Source organism: Fusarium falciforme, chromosome 4 (assembly GCF_026873545.1).
Source record: "Fusarium falciforme chromosome 4, complete sequence".
Taxonomy (NCBI): Eukaryota; Fungi; Ascomycota; class Sordariomycetes; order Hypocreales; family Nectriaceae; genus Fusarium; species Fusarium falciforme.
Genome location: NC_070547.1, coordinates 5016593 through 5041076, shown reverse-complemented (window position 1 = coordinate 5041076; position 24484 = coordinate 5016593). Strand labels below are relative to the sequence as shown.

Genomic DNA, 24484 nt, shown 5'->3' with positions numbered 1-24484 from the left:
ATGGACGTTTTAATAAAGAAGATGCTGACTTCATCCACTACTTGTTCAATATATGGGACAAGATCAATGAAGTTACATGACAAGTTCGCCCGAGAGTCCAAACTAGGGCCACATGGCCAGGGTACGATACCTCGCGACGCACTCAAGTAAGTAGTCGAATACCTTCACAAGTCAATATCGGTGGCTGGGCGGGCCAGGTTGTCTCGCCAGTGGTGCTTGTTGATGGGATCGCGCTGGTAAAGGTTCACTTCAAAGAACCGGTTGTGCGCGTCACACCGAAAGTTCTTGTAGCTATCCTGGGGAATTAGCCGCAAGAAAACTAGCCAGAGATTCATACTCACGCATTGAGCTTTTGAAAGTTGGCTCTGATCAGGTCACTTTCGGTGACTTCCTTGAATGCATCTGTGGCAGCTGAGAGGGGGATGAAGTACCTCTTGCTTTCGAGAGGTCCGAAGTTCACCTGGCGCACGAGTTGGACTGCAAAAGAAGGATGAATATCGTTGAGATTGGTCGACTCGGCTCCAGTTACGGGTGCAGATTCGGATTCCTCTTTGTGCACCCAGGCCATGAAGCTGGTGAACTTGGCTTCGTGGTCAAGGTGCTGGGGACGGTAGGGTCGGATGGCATCACAGCAGAAGCAAGAAGACATTGTGTAGGATGAGATATTGTGATAGGGATGTGACTTGAGCTAGAGAAGGTTGAGATGCCGCCATTGTCTTGTCGAGACGCTGGTAGGGTTCTTATAGCCAATGCTCAGTGCTGGAGACTCACTCGATCTTGGCATGTGATCCGTCCATAAGTAGATTTTGTCTGAGTTTCGGGGCTCTTCAGAGTGACCAAATATCTCGGTAATCTCCCATGTATTGCCACTTCTCATTTCTTTATGACGATGTTCTGTATCTGGTTGGCATCTCCTGGTGGGCCTCCTGCATCCGGCCTCAGACGTTTTTGAGCCCTACCATGACCTTGAACCAACCACCTATCGCAAGAGGCAAGCCACACTGTAACGCCTTACATATTTTGAGCCCTACCATCCTTATCAGCCAACCATTGGCCAAGCGTCAGCAGCCACATCGTCCTAGATAACAGGATTTGAGGGTCAGCTTGGCTTTGGGCGTATTCACTGGCTTTGGCCCACTTACAGTTGAGCCAAGATTTACGAGGGACTCCTGGAAGCATAAATGGCCGGCTTTCCACCGTGAAGAGGAGAATTTTCTCTTCTTCTCTTCACGGCCAACCCAGGCGTTGGAACGGCACTCCTTTTCCAATCCCCTGTGGGAACTCTCTTCCGTCTTTCCTTTCTTCGTTTGATCACATCACTTCTTCCCCCACACTACTCTCATCTCTGATTCTGTTCCGGGCAGGTCCCCCAGCCTCAGTTTTCTAGAGCGTTCTTTTTATTTCCAGTTCCAACCAGTCAGGGACCAGCGGATCGAATTATCACGAACACTATCTTTTTGACTCTGTTGATCCTGCCTGGTTGATCCGTGGAAATGCTGGGCCCCTCCCAGATGACGAGACTGAGCCTGCTGGTCAGGACAGAGGTGAGCATACAGGGGATGCGAGTGATCAGATCTTTCTTGAGGGCAATGATGCCTTTGTCCAGTCTTTACCGTCAGATATCGCGGCCCAGGCCGCTCTTACTCAAGCAGAGGCTGCCGATGATTCTCCACAAGCGTCACCCGCCTCAACAACAAACAGACCTCTCCTCTGTGATCAATGCGGCGAGACTTTCACATTACCACATCAGCTCAAGTAAGAATTGCTACTAGAATTCTTGATTGTGATGCATGCTAACTCTAAAAGTACCCACATGAAAAAACACACTCGTCCATTCCACTGTCAAGAACAGGGCTGCAACAAAAGATTTCGGTATAGGAAAGACCTCACTCATCACAAAGAGTCCAAGCACCGGGACTCTGTTCCGAACCTGGTTCTCTTCTGGTGCCCTGCCGAAGGCTGCAAGGATTCACTTGGTAGAGGAACGGGTAAGCCACGGAAGAGAAACGTCGCCAGACACATTACATCACAACATCCTGGAGAGGTACGGGCGCCTGTGAGAGGATCTGCCAATAGCCAGTAGCTTCTCTTAATTCATCATATATATGTGTCCGGTGTCACCCATTGAAATAAGCTTGGGGCGACGACAAAATTTGGCCAATGTAGAGCGGGCAACTACTTCTTGGCCATGCGTATGTACAGAGCCCACACAAGTGATTTAATAAGCCACAGGCCAGTCCGAGTCGTAGCGAAGAAGGTTGATACCCAGACGAGAGTCACCAGCGTTGGTGTAATAATGGTACACCAACACGTCGGCATCATTGTCAGTGAAAACAGCGTTGTGGCCAGGGCCGTGGATGGAGCCATGGCTAGCCAGAATCTCAGTGCCACCTCCCTGCATCATGTTCTTTCCGTTGCGGTCGACAAAGGGACCAGTGATGCTGGTGGATCGACCGACCATGATGCGGTAAGTGCTGGAAGCACCGTTGCAGCACTTGTCAAAAGACACCCAGAGGTAGTAGTACTTGCCCCGTCGAGTGATGAAAGGGGCCTCAACGGCACCTTCAACATTGGCGTCGCGCTTGGCGAGAGAGACAAGGTTGGAGCCGGTGCGCTTTCCACTGCTGGGGTCGATGGAGATCATCTTGATGCCGGTCCAAAAAGAGCCGAATGAGAGCCACCACTTGCCCGAGGCATCGATGATCAGGTTGGGGTCGATGGCGTTGTAGTCGTTGGAGTCGGAGGACGAGATCACGACGCCCTGGTTGGTCCACGAACCGGATGCACCAGTGGTGCTAGTAGCCAGGAAAATGGCCGAGTTGCGGGATCCGAAGCTCGAGGCAGAGTAGTACAAGTAGTACTTGCCGTTGTGGTAAGAAATATCCGGAGCCCAGAGGTTGGTGTCGCCCTTGGTGTAGGTTGTTGTCCATGGCGCACCGTTGGGGAATACGGCGCCGGCATCGCGCCAGGCAGTTCGGTCGGATGAGGTCTTGAGTGCCACGTTGGCTCCGGTGTGAGCCATGATGTACGAGCCACCAGGTGTCTTGACCACGGTAGGATCATGAACGCCGGTGTTGCCGGTGACAACGCCAGGGTTGGGATACGCGGCGTTGGCACCAGCCACCATGGAGGTGACGGCAAGCACGCCGCTGACGAGTTGCTTCCACATGGGCACCATTTTGAGCTTGAATCCGTGGTTTTCTGTGAATGCTCGGCGGGATTGGCTTCCTTAGTTCGAGACTCCAAGGAGCGCCGTGATCCCTTATATCCTCACTCGGCACTTAAGCTGAAACATTGTTGCTTGGGGTCGCATTTGGAAGCGCGCCACGGAATAATTATCACCATAGTAAACGGAAATTCTCCGCCCGTTTCCAAACTCGGTATCATGGGTTCGGACGCTGGTCCTCCGTCACCGCTTACTACAAATAGCAAATTGGAGGGTCACCGCCATGGACGATTTGACCCCAGGGGAGCTTTTGATTGGGTTACGAGGGTCTGAAACAGTCAGCAGGCAATCCGCGTATTCAGACGCTCGGATCTTCATCCACCAGGGATGGTAACAAGCTGCCGGAGGTCGGGGCTGAATTCGATCTAGCTTGAATCATTGGATAGGCATTATTCGCCGAAAGTTGCCTCACCGCACCTTTTACAGAAAGTCCGTCTCTCAGAGAAACATGGCCGTCTAAATGTCTTGGTCAAAGTAGTAGCTGCATGGTGGAATTCAACCTCCCCAATTCGACACCAAGCCCTTGATGCAATCTTCCCAGCCCATCCTGCCAGTGAAAGCCCAAAGTCTCTTGACGTAGTGTGCGCCGTTGTATGTAACTAGGAGTTTGGCGCATAGGCTAGCATCGCAATTGGGGCGGTTATTGTGAAAGGGGAACTATTCGGTTGTTGATCCTCACCGCAGCCGTAAAAGCATAAAACCTAGCAGGCCTATCATTGAGGACCTTGATGCGGCCAAAATAGTGTATACGATATATGAGATAAAACCCAAACTGTTGGGGCTTTATTTGCGATTGGCGGATTTCCATGTCTGAGTGGACCTGGCGGAAAAATGCCCAAGCAAAGCGTGATGGCTCTGCTAAGACCAAGGATGGAAACTACGTAGCGCAGTGGCATCATATAGGTTAAGATAGCGTGCTGGTTATATAGCACTTTTGCAATTAGAGAGGGCTAAATGGGTGAGCCGAACTGTCAAGTAGATGTCGCGCCTGGGTTTAATTTATGAAGCTGACCGGCCAGTTGGCGTACAAAGACGTCCGAGGTTTATTTCAACCGCCTAAATCTTCGCTTCTACCTCCTAGATACCATTTGGCATACGACTAGCTATTATAGCTATGATAAGCCCAGACAAGAAGTTAGGAAACCGCATATCACTCAAAATCTTTGCTGAAATAGTCGTCTAATTGGCCTCTCAGCACTAGCTGCTCTGGGGGGTGCCGTTTGTATTCGATCCTGCCTGACGTTAGCTTCGGTCCCACCCCCTCCTAAATCAGCACCTACATATTCCCCTCGAATCTCAGGTTGCCTTGTGGTATTGCCAGTATCTGAGATAGCATGTTGTAGAACTCGTGTGTCTCGCCATCGTGCTTCTCTTGAACTGCGTGATAGACATCCAGAGCTGACTTGGAGTAATCGGGAACGATGGCTGTTTCATGACTTGCCATGCTAACCAACGCAAAGACTTTCTCCCTGATATCTGCGCATTGCCAGTCGCGCAAGATGTCGATGAGGTCCTGAAGTCGCGGAGAAGGAGTATCAGGATGTCGCCAGTGTGCACGCTGCCAGACCATGGTATGAGCAGAGCTTTGTAATACTCTCATTGCGTGTGGCTGGTGTGCAAACCACGATGTTTCTTCCAGAGTTTTGAGAGTGAGATAGAGACTTTCGAAGACATCCCATCTGAAAGACTTGGCCCCGCACCAGACAGTGATGTTGTCGGCGTGGACAATCTCCTGAATGATCCACATTCTTCTCCAGTTGGCACGCTCGCACAAGTCGTACAGAGCCTTACCAACACGCCTCGGCCAAATAGCGTAGAACCCAGGACCCCGGCGCCTGAGTCCTTGTGTACCTTTCGCAGAGACAAAGCCCATTGCAAGATCGCTATTATCCCCTTGAAGCCCTAGCCAGATATAGACCTCAAACGCATTGACGTAGATTTGTTTCATCATGCTGACCTGATGGTTGCGTTCGTGGACATTGGATTGATTGATGCAGCTTGCGTCGATCCAGAAGAATGTAGGCTTGGAGATGACAGAGCCCTGCAGGCGGAGAAAGGCCCAGAGATTCTCACGTACGTTGATTGTCCCGCTTCCGCCAATGGTGATGCTCCGGGTAGCTTCTTCGTCTCCCCAAGTGTAGGAGAGGGCAGTATACCGAGGGCAGTTTGACAGCTCCATACATCGAAAGGAGAATGACATATCCTCGGGATCCTTGTTGGGATTTAACTCTAGCAGGCGGATCTCTCGGGCTTTGAGGTTGAGACGCGAATAGGGTGACCCAGAGTCTCCCGTCGTTTGCGATCTCGCCTTGGATAGCCTTCTGCCGTCTGGCAGGACACGCTCCCAATTGGGGCTTTTAGGATGTCTCATGGCCCCCAGGACTCTTCTAGTCAGTCTCTCACGATGCTCTGCGAATCGTTTTGCTAGCAACTTAAGCTTCAGGACAGTGTCGGTGCTTGTCGCCAAAACAGGTTCTGGGGCTGAGGCTATAGTCCAAAGTTGGTGTGTCCCCCAAGGAAACGAATCATTATGCCGGTCGTGTGAAAAGTGCCTGCACGGCAATTTTCCAAAAATGGGGTTTCTATCTGACGGGATCATATTAGCGGCAGCAGGGAATGACGCCTCACTGCCATAATTGACATCAAGACTAGTCCTGGAGCCGTCGGTTGTTTCTGACTCATTACGTCTTCGGCATGGCAAGCAGATATCGTTTTCGTTGTGGTAGAGGTGCCTCCGAATAGTCTTCCCCAGACACTTACGGCCAGCCTGAACATCGTCACATAGCTGCTGCATTGTGCTCCATACTTCATGATTGCAGCCGAGCTTAACCACATCGTGGTAGCACATTTTTCTCACAGTATGAGACAGTAGACCATCTGTTCAGATCATTATTATGCGGGAGATCTCGTACGGGGACGGACCAAGGTGGAAGAACCAAGTTAGACGCCAAGGTTGCCTCGGCTTTCTCTTCAGAGACTTTGAAACGATACTGTTGAAGTGTTGATAGAGGCGGGGACTGAGTGGAGCGGGTGATGGAGGATGGATAGAGTTCTTGATTAGCGTTTATGAGGGTCGATGATGGCTAAGATGGAGGAGGATGGAAAAGATGGAGGAGCCTGATCAGGTTCTGCGGGCGTCTTTATGCCAAGCGCAAGTCGTACAGGAGCCTCCGGACAAAGTCCAATCAGGCATGCAGTTACTGCTGCAGGGGCCTTGAAAGAGAGATTCTTATTTGACGTGGTGGAACCGTGTCGAAGAATACTTGGTGGCGTTGTCTTACCCTTGTATCACCCATAACTACCCGTCGCCCTGGGGCCAGTCACAGCAATGACAGAGGTGTAACGCTTTTAAGGATAGTTTCCCTTGTCCACTGGTGAATCAATGTTTTGACCTAAATTACAAGACTTGTATTGCCTCTGCACTTTAGAACTAACAAACTTGACTACTGTGTTGAATGTGTAGCTCTGCATCTCTCTATGTAGGTAGGTACGTTAAGATACCTACATACGCGCAGAAATGGAAGGAAGGGGGCTGAGAAACTTCACAACACCCGCTGACTTTGAAAGCACCGAATCTGTACCCAAAAAAAAAAAAAAAAAAAAAAGAACGAAAAAGCTTAACCCAACCTCCCTTGAAGCGGTGCTTAAAAGCGATTCTGCGTGATTGCCATAATGATGCCACCCCTAGTGGTGTATTCCGCAGACAAGACTCCCTCGGGCACCGCCTCCCCATTGCTTCTCAGCCCTTCCGCGAGAGTGCACAGCCCAGCGTCGGAGAACCCAAGAGATCCAAAGAGCTCGCATGCAGCCTGGTTGTCTGGGGCAATCATGGTGCGGACGCGGATCCTCGGGGCTGTATGGCGGAGGGATCGGAGATGGTTGATTGCCTCTCGACAGAGCAGCTTTGCTACGCCCTTGCCTCTGTGGGACGGAAGGACATAGAGGCTGAGCATCTGCCACTTCTCCTCGTCTTCATCAGGCGCTACGGGAGGTTGGCCGGCTTCGGAGGGGAGTGTGTAGGCTTCTGCAGAGACGGGGCCGTAGACGGTCACTTGTGCCACCCATTCGCCATCAGAGTCGACTACGACGAAGGTGTCTTTGGATGGATTTCTTAGTCTAGCCATCCAGTCATGGTCGGATAACTTGGACTCGGCCTCGTAAGTTGACGAGAATGCGTTTGGAGTCTGCTGTAGAGCTGACAATCGCAGAGCCTTGTACTTATTGACGAGGGACGGGAAGTCATTGTCGGATCTGTCGATCCGCAGAACAGTGTATGCCATGGCGAGATTATGTTCGGTAGAAAGGTCTGACGAGAATGTCTACCGTGTCTGCAGTCGGCTTATATAGAGGAGAGGAACCTTGGCATTGCATCATTTTGTGACTCAGGCCTGGGATGACTCAAATAACCCTGGGTGCTCGTCATATCCGCGCTTGCTGTGCCACAAGACATGAATCCTGTCCGAGGCCAATCACAAGTGATTTGGGGATGGGGATCAGTTGATTTTGGAGTCAGCATGATATCGAAGTGCTAAGTGTTCAAAGAAGGCTTCAAAATCGACGATCACTCGCCCTCTAGCTTACACATGCCGGATCAACCTCGGTATACACATCTCATATTTATCTTGCAGGTCACAGAAGGATTGTCCATAACTCCACAGCCTTGACGATCACCCCTCTCACGTTCCATTCAAATGGGTTATGCATAACACCGGGGTCACAACCAGGGTCTCCTTCGACCAGGAGCTCGCTACCGAGACAGTAGGTCACGGAGTTTCTTTCACAGTGAATTGCCTCCTGCTATGCCCAAATCTCATTGTCGAAAAACTTTCTTATTTGGTATGGCGCCGTATGTCGAATTATTATCCAGCAAGGATGAAGATATCCTGTCGCTCCATGCAATTAGAAAAATAAGACAGTTAGTAGACCAAGACAGTGAGGAGTAAGGCTTCGTAAATTAATACAGATATGCCAAGTCACGCTTTCTCGGGACTTCAAGATGACAATCGCATCTGCCGAGCCTCGTCCTAATCACCATGTTTGACCCCACCCTACTCCCGTTTGCTAGAAGTGACCTGCAGTTCATCGACGACTTAGAATGGTTAGTTGATGCCTGGAGCCTTGACCAATTCGCGCAGTTGCAGGTGAAATGACCTCCCAAGCCCCCGTTCTCGTACATGATCTTGTTGCATTACCCGAATGATCTGACGCTGGTAGGGTAGGGCCATGCCCAGCTGAAAAACGAAAGTGCAGCAAGTTGACCTATCGGATAAGACAAATACGCGCGATTTCTGTGGTATCCGTGGCCTCACGCCGTGCGGCTGACGACTCAAAGTAGGTAGATAGCCCAGCCCCCAAGTCACCATGCAGGACAAATCCAAGGGTTGAAGTGTCTTAACCGCGCCGGTTTTAATTGGACAAAGGAAAACGGCGCTGGGTTGTTAAAGCTGCGGGGAGCTCTCTGCATTTCGAGAGGTACAGTCTTTCTTCCCTGGCACCATGGTTTGGCATTCTTTGCTATTTAGCATTAGCTGATATCCATCTGTTTATTTCTCTCTCCCAACAGCACCTGAAATCAACCTGGAGCAAGCTGATGAGTCGACATGGAAACAATACGGGCGACTCGGCTCAGGGCAGCCATAGAGGAAAATGACACTGAAAGCAGTGGAAACTCTTCTGGATTTGGATAAAGATCTTCATAATGTGGTCTTTGATCACAATTTCAGTGTCGCCGACGAGACCAAAACATTGCATGTCACCCCCATGGCTATGGCAGCGATAACTGGACATGCTTCAACTATGGACGTCTTGATGAGCCATGAAGGAGACATCAACGCGGGTATTGGCAACAAGCGGCGGACGTCTCTGCATCTGGCTGCCAAATATGAATTGGGGGCTCCTGTGAACCTACTCCTTTCTAAAGGCGCAGACATCAATCGAAAAGACAAGAATGGATGGACTGCTCTGCATCTTGCGCCCTACAACGGCCATCTGGAAATTGTTTGTCGCCTTCTGAAAGCCGACGCAGACACCAGTCTACGTCGCCTCGAAAACGTCAAGGCCCTTATACTCAAAGGTGCCGTGGTGGAAACCCGTGACAAGGAAGGACACACACCACTTTACATTGCGGCAGTTTTGATCGTCTCAAAATTATGATCGAACTCTTGAAAACACCAGCTTACTATCCAGAATATCCGATGGAAACAGTGGCCTTCATCGAGAACACAGCTGATGTCCCCGAGGTCGAAGAGGCGTTGTGGAAAGGTTTCAACGATCGTCGATATCTTCTCGGATGGTCGAATTACCAGCACTCCGTCTCCGTACCCTACCATCCGGAGGGTTGTCTACGACTCGGGGCCAGATGCTCTGATGAAGGCCCCCGGGGATCTACATCACCGACACTTGGACGCACTTAAAAGAGAGATCGAGGCGCTCAGGCGGAACGCAGGGAACCCCGCTCTTCATAATGCTGTGCCAGCCATGCCGCGTGCTGATGGATGGCCTCAGGAGAATCCTTCTGGGGCCGAAACACCCACGCATCACATTCCTGAAGACCCACAAGTTCGCTGGGTCCATCTCCCATCTACTAAAGTAAGATCCCGGGAATGTGTGTAACTGCCCGTGAGTTTCGCTTGCTAACGGCTCATCTACTGACAGATGCATTGGATGAGAGTAAGTCGCACGCGACTCCCATTTTCATAACGCATTGCTCATATTTTCTCATAAAGGATCTAGTATGCCGGCTATCAAATGACTCAAAGCGGTCAGAAATGCGGCATCGGATTGTGATGAGACACTTCAATCGAAGCTGGACAGAACTGGCGGCCGGTGCGGGAAAGCATTACATGAAGCCTCAGTGCACGGTATGTACATGGGCCTCTTGACTTGGTGCTTTTAGTAGGTTATGATTTTGGTCTGATCAATGAGGGTAGGTGGATCTCATCAATCGGCCAGAGAATGAATTGGATGGGGAGGACAAGTCTCAACGGCGCACTCTTTGCGCCGCTCTTTATGCAAGTACTGTTCACTTGGACTGGTTTGCGATGAAGTATGCTAATATGGACTGGAAAGATGCCATATCTCACCCTGGGGACCTACAATCCCAGCCGAAGCAATGGATCAACAGAGCATCACGTCCCGTCTCCCAGAGATGCTGAGCAGGATTCCAACGGACCTAGAGGCTTGGAAGAATCCATTCAGAGTCGCAATTCGAGGGACATCACTCACAAACCCATGACTCTCGACCAATACTACTACCCGATCCTCACTAACACTGATGTTAGAGACAATGATCAGGTCTCGTCGAAATTCTTGAACAAGAAACGTGAGCAAGTTTCCCAGGCCAGAGGCGAGAACCAGAATGGCAGCACCAATACCACGGAAATGACCCGAGCGCCAGGGGTCAAGCGCTCCAGAAGCAGATCTGGATTGTTGATCAATTATGGATGTGGATCGTTGATGAGAGTGAGGACACTAGTTATCAACGGTATGATAATAGACTGATATCGCCCGAGAAACAATCATCACGGCCACGACAGAGAATGAGGCGCTCGCTCACTCTCCATACAGCCTTCTACACACCGTGTTGGATAACATGATTCACGGTGAGAGCAGAAGCCGGTTCGAACGCCCTACATCCGTACGTTCCATGATGGAGCTGATTCTGGGGTGTGCGACTGGTTTCTTCATGAAAAAGCTTGTTCCTGTTGTGGACGACCTGGATTGCAAGGATCCAATGGAAATATTCCTGGAGTCGATTCGAGATGTGGTTTGTCCGAGTATTTGTACAAGATGCAAAACCTATTGTGCTGATATTCGAGCAGGCCAATGAGGAAACTCGCCTTTTTGACACCTTTCGCAAAGCTCTTGAAGATGAAGAAAGCCAGCGAGATGAGCTGAGAAACAGGTCCGGAAACACCCCTTCAGTCAAACAGATGCCGCAAAACCCCTGCCACATCATTTCTCCAGAGACCGCTTTGCTGCAGCAGATACGGGACATCCGCGATGAGCCCCGCATGTTCAGGTCTATTGCAGAGGATCAAGAAATTGTCTGGAATCAGGCGTTTGGCTCGGATGTCTGGAAGGAGGTGTTTGACTTGGGTGACCTGAAGGACGGTTTGCAGTATTACCATCCTTGTACGCCAACTGATGCCAAGAAGGATTTGGATGACATGGTCGTCGAGGCCGAGGTAACAAACGATTCTGTAAGTGCTGTTATTTAGATTTGTCACGCTGACCTCCATGATAGATCAACACGTTGCTCGACTTGAAGCAAAAGCAAGCCAGTACCAAAGAGGCTGAGTTCAGCCGGATCCAGGCCAATGGTTCGGCAAGACAATCCAACAGCGTTTTCATCTTCACCGTCATAACTATTGTGCTTGTAAGTTGACATGGGAATGGGACACCTTTTAATAAAGCAATTGGCTAATGTTGAGTTACCCAAGCTTCCCCTTTCATTTCTATCGTCCCCATTCGTTCTAGACGTATCTAGCTTTCCCCATGAGTCAGGAGACGTCAAGTATCAGGGATGGTGGCTATTCCCAATTCTCTGTGAGTATCTTCGCTGCGGTTATTAAGTCTAAGTACTGATGTGGCGAGTAGTTGGTGTGACGGCCATTGTATCTACTCCTGCCATCATCTTGGCATGGAATGTCAACGCTATCTCAGATTGGCTTCAGCCGAAAAAGCAAAGCAGTTCTCCAGATCAAAAACGCAGGCCTGAAGTAGTTCAAAATGGCGGCTCCGAGACGGGCGGTAGAATGAGATTGTTAGAGGAAGTTTGGAACAGGAGAGGACAGGGGCGTCATGGGGCTGTCCTCCCGCAGCCCAATAGATGATATAGACTTATGAGGAATGTAGGCGGCAATGGCCTCTTATTGGTTATCTACCAGGACAAGGAATAGAAATCTCCCTCCGGTCGATTTAAAATCTGTCCCATGAAAGTGGCCGGATTATAATTTCTGAATGTTAATGAAGCACTTCCAGAGAAGCATCGAACGTAGTGAGATGCCACCTGAGCGAAGCAAAGGGTGAAGTCTCCCCTTATGGCCGGAGGCCATTTATCACTTTGGTTTAAGGGGGGGCCACGGGACATGGAACGGGACGTCAAAAAGTGTAACGAGGTGAACGAGCTCAAGCGAAGTTAAGCCGGTGATCCTATGATGACGTTAGTCGATTGGATATCCCCAGTCATTAGGCAGTCATAGAACGGAGTGGAATGGACTGAGTGTGTAGCCCACGAGAAGGAGGGACGACTGGAGTTGGTGTGGATAAGCTCGGGAACGACGGTACGAAGTGGAGTGTGGGTTGGCCGGGAGGAGCGCATGAAGCCCTTGGATACTTCTAGGCGAAAGGTTATTAGGAGGCTACTGACACAAAAGAGCGGAGTTTATAGAACCTAGACTTGCGCCTAAAAAGGGGAGTTGCTTGGCAGACAGCACGTGTCACTTCGTAACTGGAAATAAGCTTTAGGAAGACCCAACTTGGTTATACGAGAACGAACGAGAAAACGTGCTAAACTCGTGCGTGACATGTGCTCCGCAACGGACCATGCTATTATGGGCAGTTCATGGAATACTTACAGGGCCCTGGAGCTCGCCTATTTATTAATGCCTGGGAATAAGCATAGCCCAGATGGGAAGGTCCATTACACTATCCCGTCCGCACTTGACAGATTTGCTGTGCAGGCCGTGACTAACTGGCTTTCCTGTTCTTTGAGTTCTACTTATATTTGGCTAGGTCAAGCATCTCTTGGCTTATCCATACTCGGCAAGACGGGTTAGATGTCCTCGGCCGCATTAGGTCTTCAGTTATCCTAAGCACTATATCTATCGTATCGACAGAGCAGGCGCAAAATGACTAGGGGGCGTAACTATGACAGTTTGATATTGTGGTCTGGCTTGATAAACTTAAGCAAGACTATAATTAATCATGCTGCCGCCAAACTGGGTTGGATATGGGCTCGGGCCTGCGACCAGACAGTCTTCCTAGGTAGAGTATGTTCACCTACGCTTTCATCCTCTTTCCTTGCCTAGATCCTGGCATTCTGCCAGGGGTTCCGCCAGGGGTCTATGGAGCTCAAGGGTCTAAGGCCACCTGTCTTACCTTAATAGTCCTTTATGGCAGGTAATGGTTACGATTTAACTTTTCGTATGCTTCCACTTCTCGTTCTCGCATTGAACTAGGAAAGGTTGAATTATTAAAAAAGCTTGCTGGGAAGACGATAACTATATAAGATATCTCTTCCTTCCAGCAGCATTTCAGATGCCACACTCGAAGCACTTTTTCTTCATTCACCTTACTCTATCAACCTTCCTCTAGGCCTACCCCGGCTCACAGCCTTCACCATGCGTTCTGCCGCCCTCCTGTCCGTTTTTGCCTTTTTCGGCATCGCCAGCACCACTCCGGTGGATGGAAAGCTTCATTCCCGGGCTATTGTTCCACACGACTCGATTGGACCCGTCCTTCCCAAGACTCAGGGTGGGAAAATTGGCAATGCCATGGAGCGCTTCCAGCCTTTCCTGCATATTGCGCATGGATGCCAGCCCTACACCGCCTCAAACGAGCAGGGTGATATCAGGTAAGGTGGCCATAGCCTTCCTCTGTTTATATCTAACAGTGTTGGCAGCGGCGGTCTGCAGGACACCGGCAACCCAAGCGCTGGCTGCCGCGATCGAAACAAGGGCCAGACCTATGTTCGCGGGGCATGGCACAAGGGCAAGTTCGGCCTTATGTACGCTTGGTATTTCCCCAAGGACCAACCCAATGCTGGCAACGTCGTTGGTGGTCACCGCCATGACTGGGAAAACGTTGTAGTCTGGATCGACAACCCTGACAATGCCAATCCCCGTATCGTTGGCTTTGCCGCATCCGGTCACGGTGACTACTCCCGCACCACCAACCCCATCCGGGAGGGTGACAAGGTCAAGGTCGAATATTTCACTCAGCTTGGCCTAAACCATGCCCTGCAGATGAGCAACACCAGGGGAGACACCCACTGGCTTCTCCAGTGGGAGTCTATGGATGCCCGGTCCAGAAATGCCCTTCAGAACGCTAACTTCGGCAAGGCCAATGTTCCCTTCAAGGATGGCAACTTTTTCAACAACCTGGATAAGGCTTTTATTTAAGTCTCACCTGTAGCATCGCTGTGGCTTCTCTGGGGAGTGGCTGTAAACATAAAGGCCCTGGTTTGATTCTCTATTACTATGACACCCGCCTGCACTTTAGAGGGTGGGCTCTTAGGAAGTTGTACTTTCAAAAACGGGGTTACATGCACTTAGTCTTATATCTTGGATATTTCTTCTATAGATCTCTTGGATAACGTGGTGTTTTACGGTATTGGGTTTAATGCCGTTATATGCTAGCAAATGTGTCTTTTACTATTCTGACCAATGGTCCCTTTTAGAGACTTCGTTAATGAAGAGAAAGAAATTCTACAGTATTGTCTAGCGGTATTGTTTACGAGCAGAACTATTCTTTACAAGACGACTAGTGGAAAACCTAATCTTTCTGGAACTTACCTCCACGTGGCTTTACACCCTGAGGCGTGGAGAAAACATCCCTCGGATCGAATATAGTCTTTATCTTCTCCAATCTCGCAAGGTTATTGCCCCAGTACTTCCTCTGTGCGCTCCCCTTGATCCGCAAGTTGGTGTAGCCGGCATACGACAGATACTTCCCAGGTTGGCCGCCTTGGTAGATAAGAACCGCCTTGTCGGCAAATTCGTGCGCAGTCTGTGACGTCTCCGACTCAGTCCGAGCATATAGCGCGAAAAAGTAGGCAAGGTCGCGGTGAGGGAATGCCGTGGCGTCGCTAGACACATCATTCACAGTGCCTCCATAGAGATCGACCAAAACAAACCAGCTCTTGGATCCGGAGTCTGAGCTCTGCAGGTGCTCAAACACGGTGTCAATACTGTCGTTGCTGGGCAAGCTTGAGTAGCCAATGGCCGTGTCCTTGGCGTAAAAGTAGGACTGTTCTGGGAAGATGCTGGATATGCTGTCGAAAGTACGGTTCATATGGCCCATCCAGCTCAGTCCAGCGACAATGTTGCGCTCAGTTATGCCTGGAATGCGGCCCTCGAAGTCGAGGGCTTTGTAGTCTGCTTCTACGCCAAAGAAAACCCCACTGATTAAGACAGAGCCCTTGCCAATGATAGCTACAGAGGAGAACCGCGGATCAAGCGATTTATCAGTGGTGATTTCGTGATAGGATTTGAAGGCGTTCGAGAGCTGTGCTGGGTCCTCAGATGACACAGTAAATGCGAAGTTGACCACCTCTTCAGGTTCAGGAAAGGTCTGGAAGGAGAAACTCGTGACGATGCCATAGCTTGCGCCGGCTCCACGCAGGGCCCAGAAGAGATCTGGGTGTTGCGTCTTGGAGGTGGTTACGACGGTGCCGTCGGCAAGGGCAATCTCCGCACTCGTCATGACGTCGAGCGAGGTACCAAGAAGTCGGCTGTGAAGCCCGAGACCACCGACAGTTGCGTGACCTCCAATTCCCACAGTGGGCGAAGATCCATGAGGCATATATCTCTTGCCAGCGGAATGGAGCTTCTCGCAGACATCTTTGAGTCGATTGCCAGCCCCAATCTTGGCTACACCGCTTGAATCGACTTGGACATGGTTGATATGTTTGAGGTCCACCACGATGGCACCATCGTTTCCACCAATGCCTGCAGAGTTGGTAAATACTTCGGTTGAAACTGGGCAAGTAACATGGACTTACCTTTGTTCGTGTAGTCATGCCCGCCACTCCTTGCTTGAATCTTGCGATTGTACTTGGATGCGCACACGACAATGCTCGAGACCTCTGAAGCATCGATGGGATAGATAATAGCATATGGTTCGAATGGGAAATTGAGGTTGTAAGGACGGACATGGTCTGATTGAAACCCGGTGTCACCAGAAAAACTGACCCTCTCAGTCTGTCCATTGACAGATGCCAAGAGACAACTCTTGAGGCTTGGTGCGGCGAACACATTTGCTGTAGCAAGACACCATGCCAAGCAAGCTACTAAAGAGTGATGAGAGCGTGCCATTTCGAGTTCGAGATTGTGGGTTTGCAAGAGGTTGCTCAAGAGTCCAGATGAAGAGGTGAGGATGCTGCCTTGGTGAGAATACATTGTTCATCGAAGCGAAACCCATTATATACCCATCATTTGAGCCTTTGTTGATGCTCACGATGTATCATGGCGACACGGCCTTCATCGAGCTGTCCAAGTTCCGCTGAGCGCGGTCTTCGGACCCCGAATACTATCATGCGCCGGCAGTTCCCAATAGGATTTTGCCGGGCGCGATTTGCTAGATACGGGATCCGCGGGATATGGCTATCTACTCAGCTTGGCAGATTTTAGGCATGCCACGAGGCCTAGCTTAACCTTGTTTCCTTGAATGACGTTACTCAAAGTCCGAAAGTCCGAAAGGCCGAGCTTAATTTGACGACTTCGTAGAATGCAGGGGCTTGGATGGATGAAAATAGGTTAGAATATGGACGCTTTGTCATCTTGCAAGGGCTAGCCTCTTTTCTTGTTCCTTGTACACCTAATTTTAGCACACCTTGTCTGATCTGCAGTGCCTAGAAGTGGCTCGGTCTATTAAATATCGTAGAGATCCCCCTTTCCAAAGCTGGGAAAGCCAAGACTTTGGTAATAGGATCAACCATGACAGGTACGAGCTTCCCAACACATCGATTCCACTGGAGTCAACCTCAAATCGGAGAAGAAATCGTCCCTGGTCTGACATTAGAAGTTCAGCAGGACTTATCAAATCCAAGTTTCTCTTGGGTCAAGTAACCAGGACTGTCAAGAGCCCCATTTCCCGAACCTGGGCATTGTGGTCCTCCTTCGGAGCCGCCCACCTTTACATCGCCGGCTGCACAGACGTAGAACTACACGGCTTCGGCATCGGATCTACTCGGGTTCTTACAATTCATGGAAACAAAATACATGAGACATTGAAATACATCGACCCGAACACCCACTCGTTTGCGTATTCGATTGCCGACTCACCTGGGCTTCCCGCTACTGGCGCCCTTGGCTGGATACAATTGCAGAAAATGGGGCAGGAAGAGACCGAGATCACCTGGAAAGGGTTTGCGGATAGTGTGACTCCAGGAGCAGAGGAGGCTATGAAGCAGCAGTTGGCTAAGTTGTACAATGATTCCATTGACAAGGCCCAGATCACGCTAGAGAAAGATACTTGGGTGTGACGCATGCGGAATCACCGCGATGGAATGATAGTGCAACTTGAAATACGTTTCTCTTTTCTCATAGTGCTCAATGTGTTGGCATCACTGGGGATGACTCCCTCAAAAAATGGTGGTGAGTCGTTCCCATTTCGAAGATACCTAGCTCTGGCTAAATGGTGAGTGAGAGTCAATGAGTCGGCTTATAGAAAAGGGTTTGTATTAGATGGATTTTGCGAGGGGACCCAGGTATTTGTGAAAGGCCCTTTACCTGTCCTTCGTAGCGATCACGACGAGAATGAGATGGCCATATATAATCAGGGAATTGAGACAAAACGAGATTATATTGGACGATTCTAAAGACATGAAACCAAGACTCGTAAATCAAGCGAAGCCATTAGGCGTCGTGCCCTTGTAGTAGCTTTCCAGCGCATCTCGCTCAGTGAGGGGCTTGATGTCGGGGAACAACTCGTTCAAGCGTGGCCCATATCGATTCGACGATCATAGCACGCGGTAAGGGTGAACGGCTTTGGCCGCCAGGCGCCGGCAACATGAGTGGTCCTGACCAGTATCAGGATAATAGAATGGAGTCAGGCAGGGGCTATTTGGGATTCAAATTAGTGGTAAAATTGTCTGACATGATTTGATGATGCTTAAGGTAGGTAAATATGGTACTTCCTGGATTCCAAGATCCACAAGGCCCAACCCTAAAGGTGCCACTTATAGTTAGCTAAAGGTAATTTAGTATCTAAAGATACTAGTAATTCTTTCTCTATAAGAAGAGTATTTTTACTTATAATTATTTTATACCTACCGATTTTATAGAATATGTGTAACTTTACTCTCATATTCTGTATTATTATATCGAGTTATGATTCAAGCTCTAGGGTAGCCACACCGGCCAAATATTCCCTTTTCACTCTTTCGTCTCGGCGAAATTCCCCTTTCCCCACTGTGAAGCGCGGCCAGGTCGTACGAAGGGATCGAGTTGTCTAGTCTGTTTTGAGATAGATTCGCCGAGCGCTGCTCGCCACCTCGAGGATGCTTTTGGCCAATTCCGCCGAAGGAGGCTGAACGGTACCATTAGTTCGCCTTGATTGAAGGCTATTGGAGCGCAAGTATCGTTCCTTTTCGCGAGCTGTTTGTTAATGTCCGACGTCCAGCCAAAAAACGTACGTCCATCCATCGCACCTGTTCCAGGCATCATTTCTCTTGTGTTATCCCGTATGTCGAGGACCATGGATTGACTGGTCGTTCTAGGCCATGGAGAACCCCATCAGTAGAGACAAAGCTCATTGCCCGCGCGACAAGACTAAGTACTTAGTGCGTAGGATCAATAGGTACACATCACATCATGCCACTTTCATCGTGGATCGCGTGGAGTAGTCGGAACGGAAAACGGGGAGTAACTCTTTCTCAGCATGTATTGCGAAAATGACTTCTAACGTCAAACTATTCTACCCGGAGAAGGCCAACAACCAACTGACTAAATGCTATACGCAACACACTCGGCAACGTAAGTTCTTGCCGGAACCAAGACTCTGATGGGGAAGCCGCCATTGTCCGGCGTCTCGCTCGGCATGATGCCCAGTTCTCCGCTCATACGCTCATCCCCGTTCAGTGTTCGGCTTCGCGTGAGGTTGCCGTTGTTATCTACTAACAATTCGAAAACTCTAGAACGCCCGTGTACACAGTGGACGGGTCTAGGCACTCGAACGTGACCTGGTAGCCCTGGCCGATGAAGAGGAAGCGACCGTTGCCACGGTGGATGATCATACCATAAGCCGGAGCCGGCTCTCCAAAGGCTATGGAGCGGGCGATGTTCAGTTTGAACTTGTCGAACGTGTGCTCCTACTTGTCCTTGCAGCTATCGGAAAGGGGGTCAAAATAAAAGCCAAAAGTGCTGTTGGGTTCGGCGGCCTGGGCTGCGAGGATGTGCTTGCTCGTTTTAGAGAGGATTTCGTAAGGTTTGGTGAAATCACTCTCTGACGCCGGCACGTCATCAATACCAAAAGGAGAACATCCCAGACTGCTGTAGGTGCCATAAGCCAGCCAGGCTCGACGCGCGCCTCGGCCGTCAGCTCGCTGCTCGGGAATGAAGAGTGGCTGGTTCTCGTAGCGATACTGCTTACAAACCCACTCATAATCTTGCAAATAGATATCGGGAGAGACGAAGTCAATGGCTGGCGCGTTGTACCTCCAAAAGTCGAGTGTGTGAGGACAAGGACCACCCGACGGGTAAACGCCAGGCTTATATCCACCAGCCACCACTGGAAGATCGAGCTTGCCGCCAGTCTCTCCAAGGTCCACGAGAGAAGCGTCTTCAGTGTTCATCCACACGTTGACAAAGAATGGAAGGGGATATTCCTTCTTCCCAGCTTCGGCGACTTTACCCACGTAAGAGGATAGGGCATTTGCCATAAAAATCTCGTCTCCAAATATGCTGGAGCCGAATGCCTGGGTCCAGCTCACGGGGCCGTCAATAGCCACAGCCTCTCTGAACTTGGGCCACTTCCTCTCGAATTCGGGGTGGAGCTGCTTCTTCCCCTTGAGATACGCCAAGAGGTCAGTGGGGACGAGCGTCTGAAAGGCTTCGTTGGCCAGGTCGCAGCGATCTCTAGAGTCTCCTAAGAGACCGCACTCGTTCTCCACCTGAGTCATGAGCACGGTGCTGTGCTCAGCGTCGAACTCTTTGACGTTTCGCATCAGGGCGGCAAAGCCCTTCGCGTCGGCCTCCCAACAAACCTGGCAGAAGGGCGAGAGGACTTCTGTCACCTTCAACTTTCCATCTTGATCGAAGATCTTTGCGCGCTGAAACCGACTGGGGTTCGTCTTGACCCAGCCTGGAACATAGGAGCTGGTGCCGTTCTTGTAGCTTCCAAACCACAGCACCACAAGGTATAGGCCACGCTTGCGGGCGGCCAAAATAGTTGTGTCGAGCTCTGCGAAATTGAACTTGCCCTCCTCGGGCTCGATCATCTCCCAGGTAACACTCCCAAGAACGGTGTTGAAGTTGCAATCTTTCAGATTGTCCCATACCGTCTCCATGTACTCTGCTGAAGACAGTGACGAATTGTGCAGTTCTGACGGGAGCATAAGGAAGGGCTGGCCCTTGACGATCAGCTGGGCTGAATTGGGTGTAGCTCGAAGGTACGGGATCTCGGTGGTGGCCATGGTGGCAGTTTAAAGAGAGAGTGAGAGCTCGTGCACAGAAGGTCCTTTTGCGCTGGGGGAGAGTCACGAGTGACGATGGCGCGAGTAAAGGTTCACGAGTTCTCATATCTTGAGAGTATCTGATGGATGGTATTTATCATGTAAAATGTCCCTGCCATGGATGAGTTGCTTCGGAGAAATACCTTGCCATATCTGGCGACCCCGCGGTTTAATTCGTAGTGAGCGGTGTATTTCTCCGAGACTAAAGCCCCTGGCTGTCAGAATAATTACGTGCACGCAATAAGCATAACAAGCAATGTTAGGGCCGCGAAACACCAAGAGAGAAACGTCAGGATAGTATGTACATTTGAGGCATTCGTTCTGAACAAGGTTGGTAATATATGTGAAACCAAAGCTCGATCCTTATATCCAGTTTTCAGATTTTTTTTATGGCTAAGCCTCGGTACAGCGATTCCTCCGTTATGCGGGCTGTGCTGTGAACATAAATAAACCAACCTTGCTCTGTTGGTTGTGTCTAGTCCCTGCACTTCTACCTATTTCCAAGAGAAATATCTCATTTTGTTTGAATTCTGCAATCATGGGCATTCTCGACTTTCCAACAGAGGTGCAGCTTGCCATCGCTGAATTACTGCCCTTATGTGACTTGTCCGCCTTATCCATGACCAGCAAGGGCTTGCGCCATCTCACCGAACCGCTCATCTACTCATCCATCAGGATGACATGGACACTCCAAGATCACCCAACTATCATGCTGCTCCTACGAACTATCCTTGAAAGACCGGAACTAGGAAGCCACATTCGACGCCTGAAACTTGACGGTGAAGGGTTTCCTCCACCGTCACGTCAGTGGATCCCTCAGAATCCCGCTGCACTGCCGGATATCGTGTTACTCCAGGTCGAAAAACTTTCTGAGCCGCTGATTCCGCGGGAGCGGAAGAAAACACCGGTTCTTGGGTCCATGAGGCCCAATCTGGGTCACCCAATGCCGTTGTAGCATTTCTTTTAAGTCTATTACCGAACTTGGAATGGCTCTCCCTCTCTTGCAACTGGACCAACGAGATCAAATACATCGGACTGGTATTCAGATCAGCCCTCTGCAAGACTGCCATGGACGGCCTTCCGCCACGATTGCCCGTCTATGAGTCACTGAAGCACGTCGAGCTGGCACCTAGGGTCGATACAGACCACTTTCTCGACCCAGAAAACACGCTGGACGCCTTAAGTCTATTCTACTTGCCCAATATCGAACACCTATCAGTCTGTATCGATAACCCGATCGAGTTTTCTTGGCCATGTTCAGCCCCGCCGAATCCGCTGTTGCTGACTTCCCTCGAGTTGGATCGGATAAGGGAAACCCGCCTTGAGCCATTGTTGTCTGCTCTTAAAAACCTGCGGAAGTTACAGTATAACTGGTTCTACCAGGCTGATATGGACCCAAAAGTCAGCAACCGCGTCGTCAAGTTGGATACGATGGCGGCAGCATTGGCGGTGCTCAGGGACACGCTAACCGAGTTGACCATCACGGGAGAAACACAGCCGGCGTTATCGATGGGAGAATACGATCCACCTGACATCACCTTCCAGGGCTCGCTGGGCCAGCTTTCCCAGCTGCACAAGCTGAAACGAATGAACATTCCGTGGGTGTTTGTCATGGGCATGAGCGAGCCTTCTCCCGGTCGAATCGGTTCCATACTTCCGCCTAGTCTCGAATATCTCCGACTTCCGGCGTATGTGTGGTGCACCGATGACAACGAGTGGGATGATGAAATGATCGTTGCTGCTGTCAAGTCGGAGCTGGAGAACGGAGCATTGTCTGGGATGGAGAACTTGAAAAATATCACCCTCCCTGGCTCCTGCTACATGGATGAAGAGCCGAGCGAGTGCAGGAGAGAGCTGGAAAGCCTTGGTGCTCAGTTCAGCCTTGAATTGATAAATCCACAACCGAGAGTTAGGAATCAGTGATATTTGGGGTCAAGAGGTTCTGCAGTGAGAGCCACACTGCTAACTAAGTTTCGGCTTGTACCATGTATATTCTGACCGTGAGTCGATAAAATCCAAGTATTCTCGATCTTTCTTGGCATGGCATCAGCATCCAGAAGTGTCCTAACCAGAGCTCTCCCTCAATTGCCATTTCTCACACTCCACAATACCTTCTTATTGTCATTACAAGGGTGCATTTGGATCTGGCCAATTCTCTTGATACCTCCTGCTATCTCATCTAAGTTGTACGGCTCCGCCTGAACATCATCCTGGAAGTAGTCCACATCGATGTTTGCATGCTTGATCAGCAGGTTGCATCCCCAAACATCCTGCGTTAACGTTAGAAAGCGGGCAAACCATATTCACAAGTTAAGATATTGACTCACGTCACGATCCGCAGGGGGATTTGAGTTTTGGACAGTTCCGCATCCAGGAATAATTTTGTGACCTGCCGCTGTTCGGATGACTGTACTTACTCGGGCCTGTGAGGCTAGGTCTGCTATCTTCTTGTGATGTATTTGATAGTACTGAAAGAAAGTCGAAACCTCGCCACATTTCCGTTGACGGAAATGATCTTAGGCTGCCTTTTCTTCGTTTCCGGTGTCTTGAGAGAGGACTTAGTCCCTTCAAGCTGTCTGGCAGAGGTCCAACGTCTGGCTAACAGGATTGTCGGGATAACGGCTGAGAAACGCAACCGAACCCTTCTGTGACGAGGCCAGAATGATTTCGTTGTCGAAGGCCATGATCGTCATAACCCCCGGGAGGCGTCGCGGCCTCCCGGTTCTGTCATCATCCTCCGGTTTGTATTGCATAATGTCTTCGCTCATTTCGTCGATGGCGTCAGATGCTATTTGTCGCAGTTGACCCGAGGTAATCGAAGATACTGGCTCATTGAAGACGAGATAAGTAGAAAAGACCCATTTGTGTGGGCCCTCTCTTTTGTCCCTCTTGGTCCTCCCGCCATCGGTTGCCAGGGCATAGTCGAGCCGGACTTTCAGATCACCCTTCGGTTGACGAGGTCTAGAAAAGTCAACTGCTTCGAGGAATTGACTGAAGGCAAGGAGCAGGGCAAGAAGTATCAGGGGGTGGGAAAAGGTCAAGCCCGCCATTGTGAAAATGAAGCAAGCTTGGTGATACGAGGAAAGAATATGAGACGAAAGGACGGTACTGACCAGAGCGGTTAAGAAATGCTAAGGGACGGCAATATAAGCAATCATGATAGCAACTAGTTTCGCCGAGGGAGAGACGGTAGAACCATCAAGACGAGAGTACATCCAACATGGATCTAGAATGGTGATTCGACTCCCGATCACAAAAGACCCAACGCTGTAGATGAAACAGGCCCTAGTCCAGTGCACAGCCATCATTTCTGTGTGGGCCGTTAGGCACGGGCTTTGGGAAAATGCAATATGTTTGACTCGGTCCCATGTGAGGTTAAATATGGGACAGGTCTGGCGATCTATTTGGTTAACGAACCAATTACCGGCTGCCAAGAACCGCCCGGGTGTTCCGCGTAGGGGCCACCATGGATACGACCAACAACCAACAACCAACAACTAACAACCAACAGCCCATTACCAACAACCGAAGCCAACTGCCAACAACAAGCGGTAGTATGGCATGAAACAGGGCTGTGGGCTGGTGCTGCGCATGAACTGATTCTTTGTCTGATTTAGACATACTTGTCGCATGAGTGGATATGAGCACTGCCCTAGTGTCCTGAGCCTTCACCTAACTTGAACAAATAGATCAACGGTTGAAGGGGGCTCAAGTTGTAACCCCTTGTACGTTCCCGTATTCCCATATTCTCTCTACCAACAGAACATGGCCCCAACATACCTGTTGGTTATCCATAGATAATTTGACGCAGGATGATCGTTCTATGCGTCACTTGGCCCGAATTAGGCCCGGCAACTCCCGAA

General features: G+C 50.1%; 9 protein-coding genes across 9 annotated transcripts; 2 read left to right on the top strand and 7 right to left on the bottom strand.

Annotated features, from left to right (window-relative positions):
- Positions 1–164: 164 nt before the first annotated feature.
- Positions 165–649, bottom strand: NCS54_00626700 (Hypothetical protein; the record flags this gene model as incomplete). The annotated part of the gene is made up of 2 exons (XM_053151735.1): positions 165–291; positions 342–649. The coding sequence occupies 2 exons, from the start codon at positions 647–649 to the stop codon at positions 165–167; spliced, it is 435 nt and encodes a 144-aa protein (XP_053007710.1).
- A 1569-nt stretch (positions 650–2218) lies between these two features.
- On the bottom strand, positions 2219–3178 carry NCS54_00626600 (Arabinan endo-1,5-alpha-L-arabinosidase; the record flags this gene model as incomplete). The annotated part of the gene is made up of 1 exon (XM_053151734.1): positions 2219–3178. The coding sequence occupies one exon, from the start codon at positions 3176–3178 to the stop codon at positions 2219–2221; it is 960 nt and encodes a 319-aa protein (XP_053007709.1).
- A 1198-nt stretch (positions 3179–4376) lies between these two features.
- Positions 4377–6074, bottom strand: NCS54_00626500 (HET domain-containing protein; the record flags this gene model as incomplete). Its single annotated transcript, XM_053151733.1, has 2 exons — positions 4377–4458; positions 4507–6074. 2 exons carry the CDS (start codon positions 6072–6074, stop codon positions 4377–4379), a joined length of 1650 nt encoding a protein of 549 aa, XP_053007708.1.
- A 796-nt stretch (positions 6075–6870) lies between these two features.
- On the bottom strand, positions 6871–7506 carry NCS54_00626400 (N-acetyltransferase domain-containing protein; the record flags this gene model as incomplete). Its single annotated transcript, XM_053151732.1, has 1 exon — positions 6871–7506. One exon carries the CDS (start codon positions 7504–7506, stop codon positions 6871–6873), a length of 636 nt encoding a protein of 211 aa, XP_053007707.1.
- Positions 7507–13569: 6063 nt separating this feature from the next.
- Positions 13570–14349, top strand: NCS54_00626300 (Hypothetical protein; the record flags this gene model as incomplete). Its single annotated transcript, XM_053151731.1, has 2 exons — positions 13570–13802; positions 13851–14349. The coding sequence occupies 2 exons, from the start codon at positions 13570–13572 to the stop codon at positions 14347–14349; spliced, it is 732 nt and encodes a 243-aa protein (XP_053007706.1).
- Positions 14350–14722: 373 nt separating this feature from the next.
- Positions 14723–16263, bottom strand: NCS54_00626200 (FAD-binding PCMH-type domain-containing protein; the record flags this gene model as incomplete). The annotated part of the gene is made up of 2 exons (XM_053151730.1): positions 14723–15897; positions 15951–16263. The coding sequence occupies 2 exons, from the start codon at positions 16261–16263 to the stop codon at positions 14723–14725; spliced, it is 1488 nt and encodes a 495-aa protein (XP_053007705.1).
- Positions 16264–19259: 2996 nt separating this feature from the next.
- Positions 19260–20582, bottom strand: NCS54_00626100 (Hypothetical protein; the record flags this gene model as incomplete). The annotated part of the gene is made up of 1 exon (XM_053151729.1): positions 19260–20582. One exon carries the CDS (start codon positions 20580–20582, stop codon positions 19260–19262), a length of 1323 nt encoding a protein of 440 aa, XP_053007704.1.
- A 1107-nt stretch (positions 20583–21689) lies between these two features.
- NCS54_00626000 (F-box domain-containing protein) lies at positions 21690–22544 on the top strand (the record flags this gene model as incomplete). Its single annotated transcript, XM_053151728.1, has 1 exon — positions 21690–22544. One exon carries the CDS (start codon positions 21690–21692, stop codon positions 22542–22544), a length of 855 nt encoding a protein of 284 aa, XP_053007703.1.
- A 158-nt stretch (positions 22545–22702) lies between these two features.
- NCS54_00625900 (Hypothetical protein) lies at positions 22703–23671 on the bottom strand (the record flags this gene model as incomplete). Its single annotated transcript, XM_053151727.1, has 2 exons — positions 22703–22891; positions 23225–23671. The coding sequence occupies 2 exons, from the start codon at positions 23669–23671 to the stop codon at positions 22703–22705; spliced, it is 636 nt and encodes a 211-aa protein (XP_053007702.1).
- Between the last annotated feature and the right edge of the window lie 813 nt (positions 23672–24484).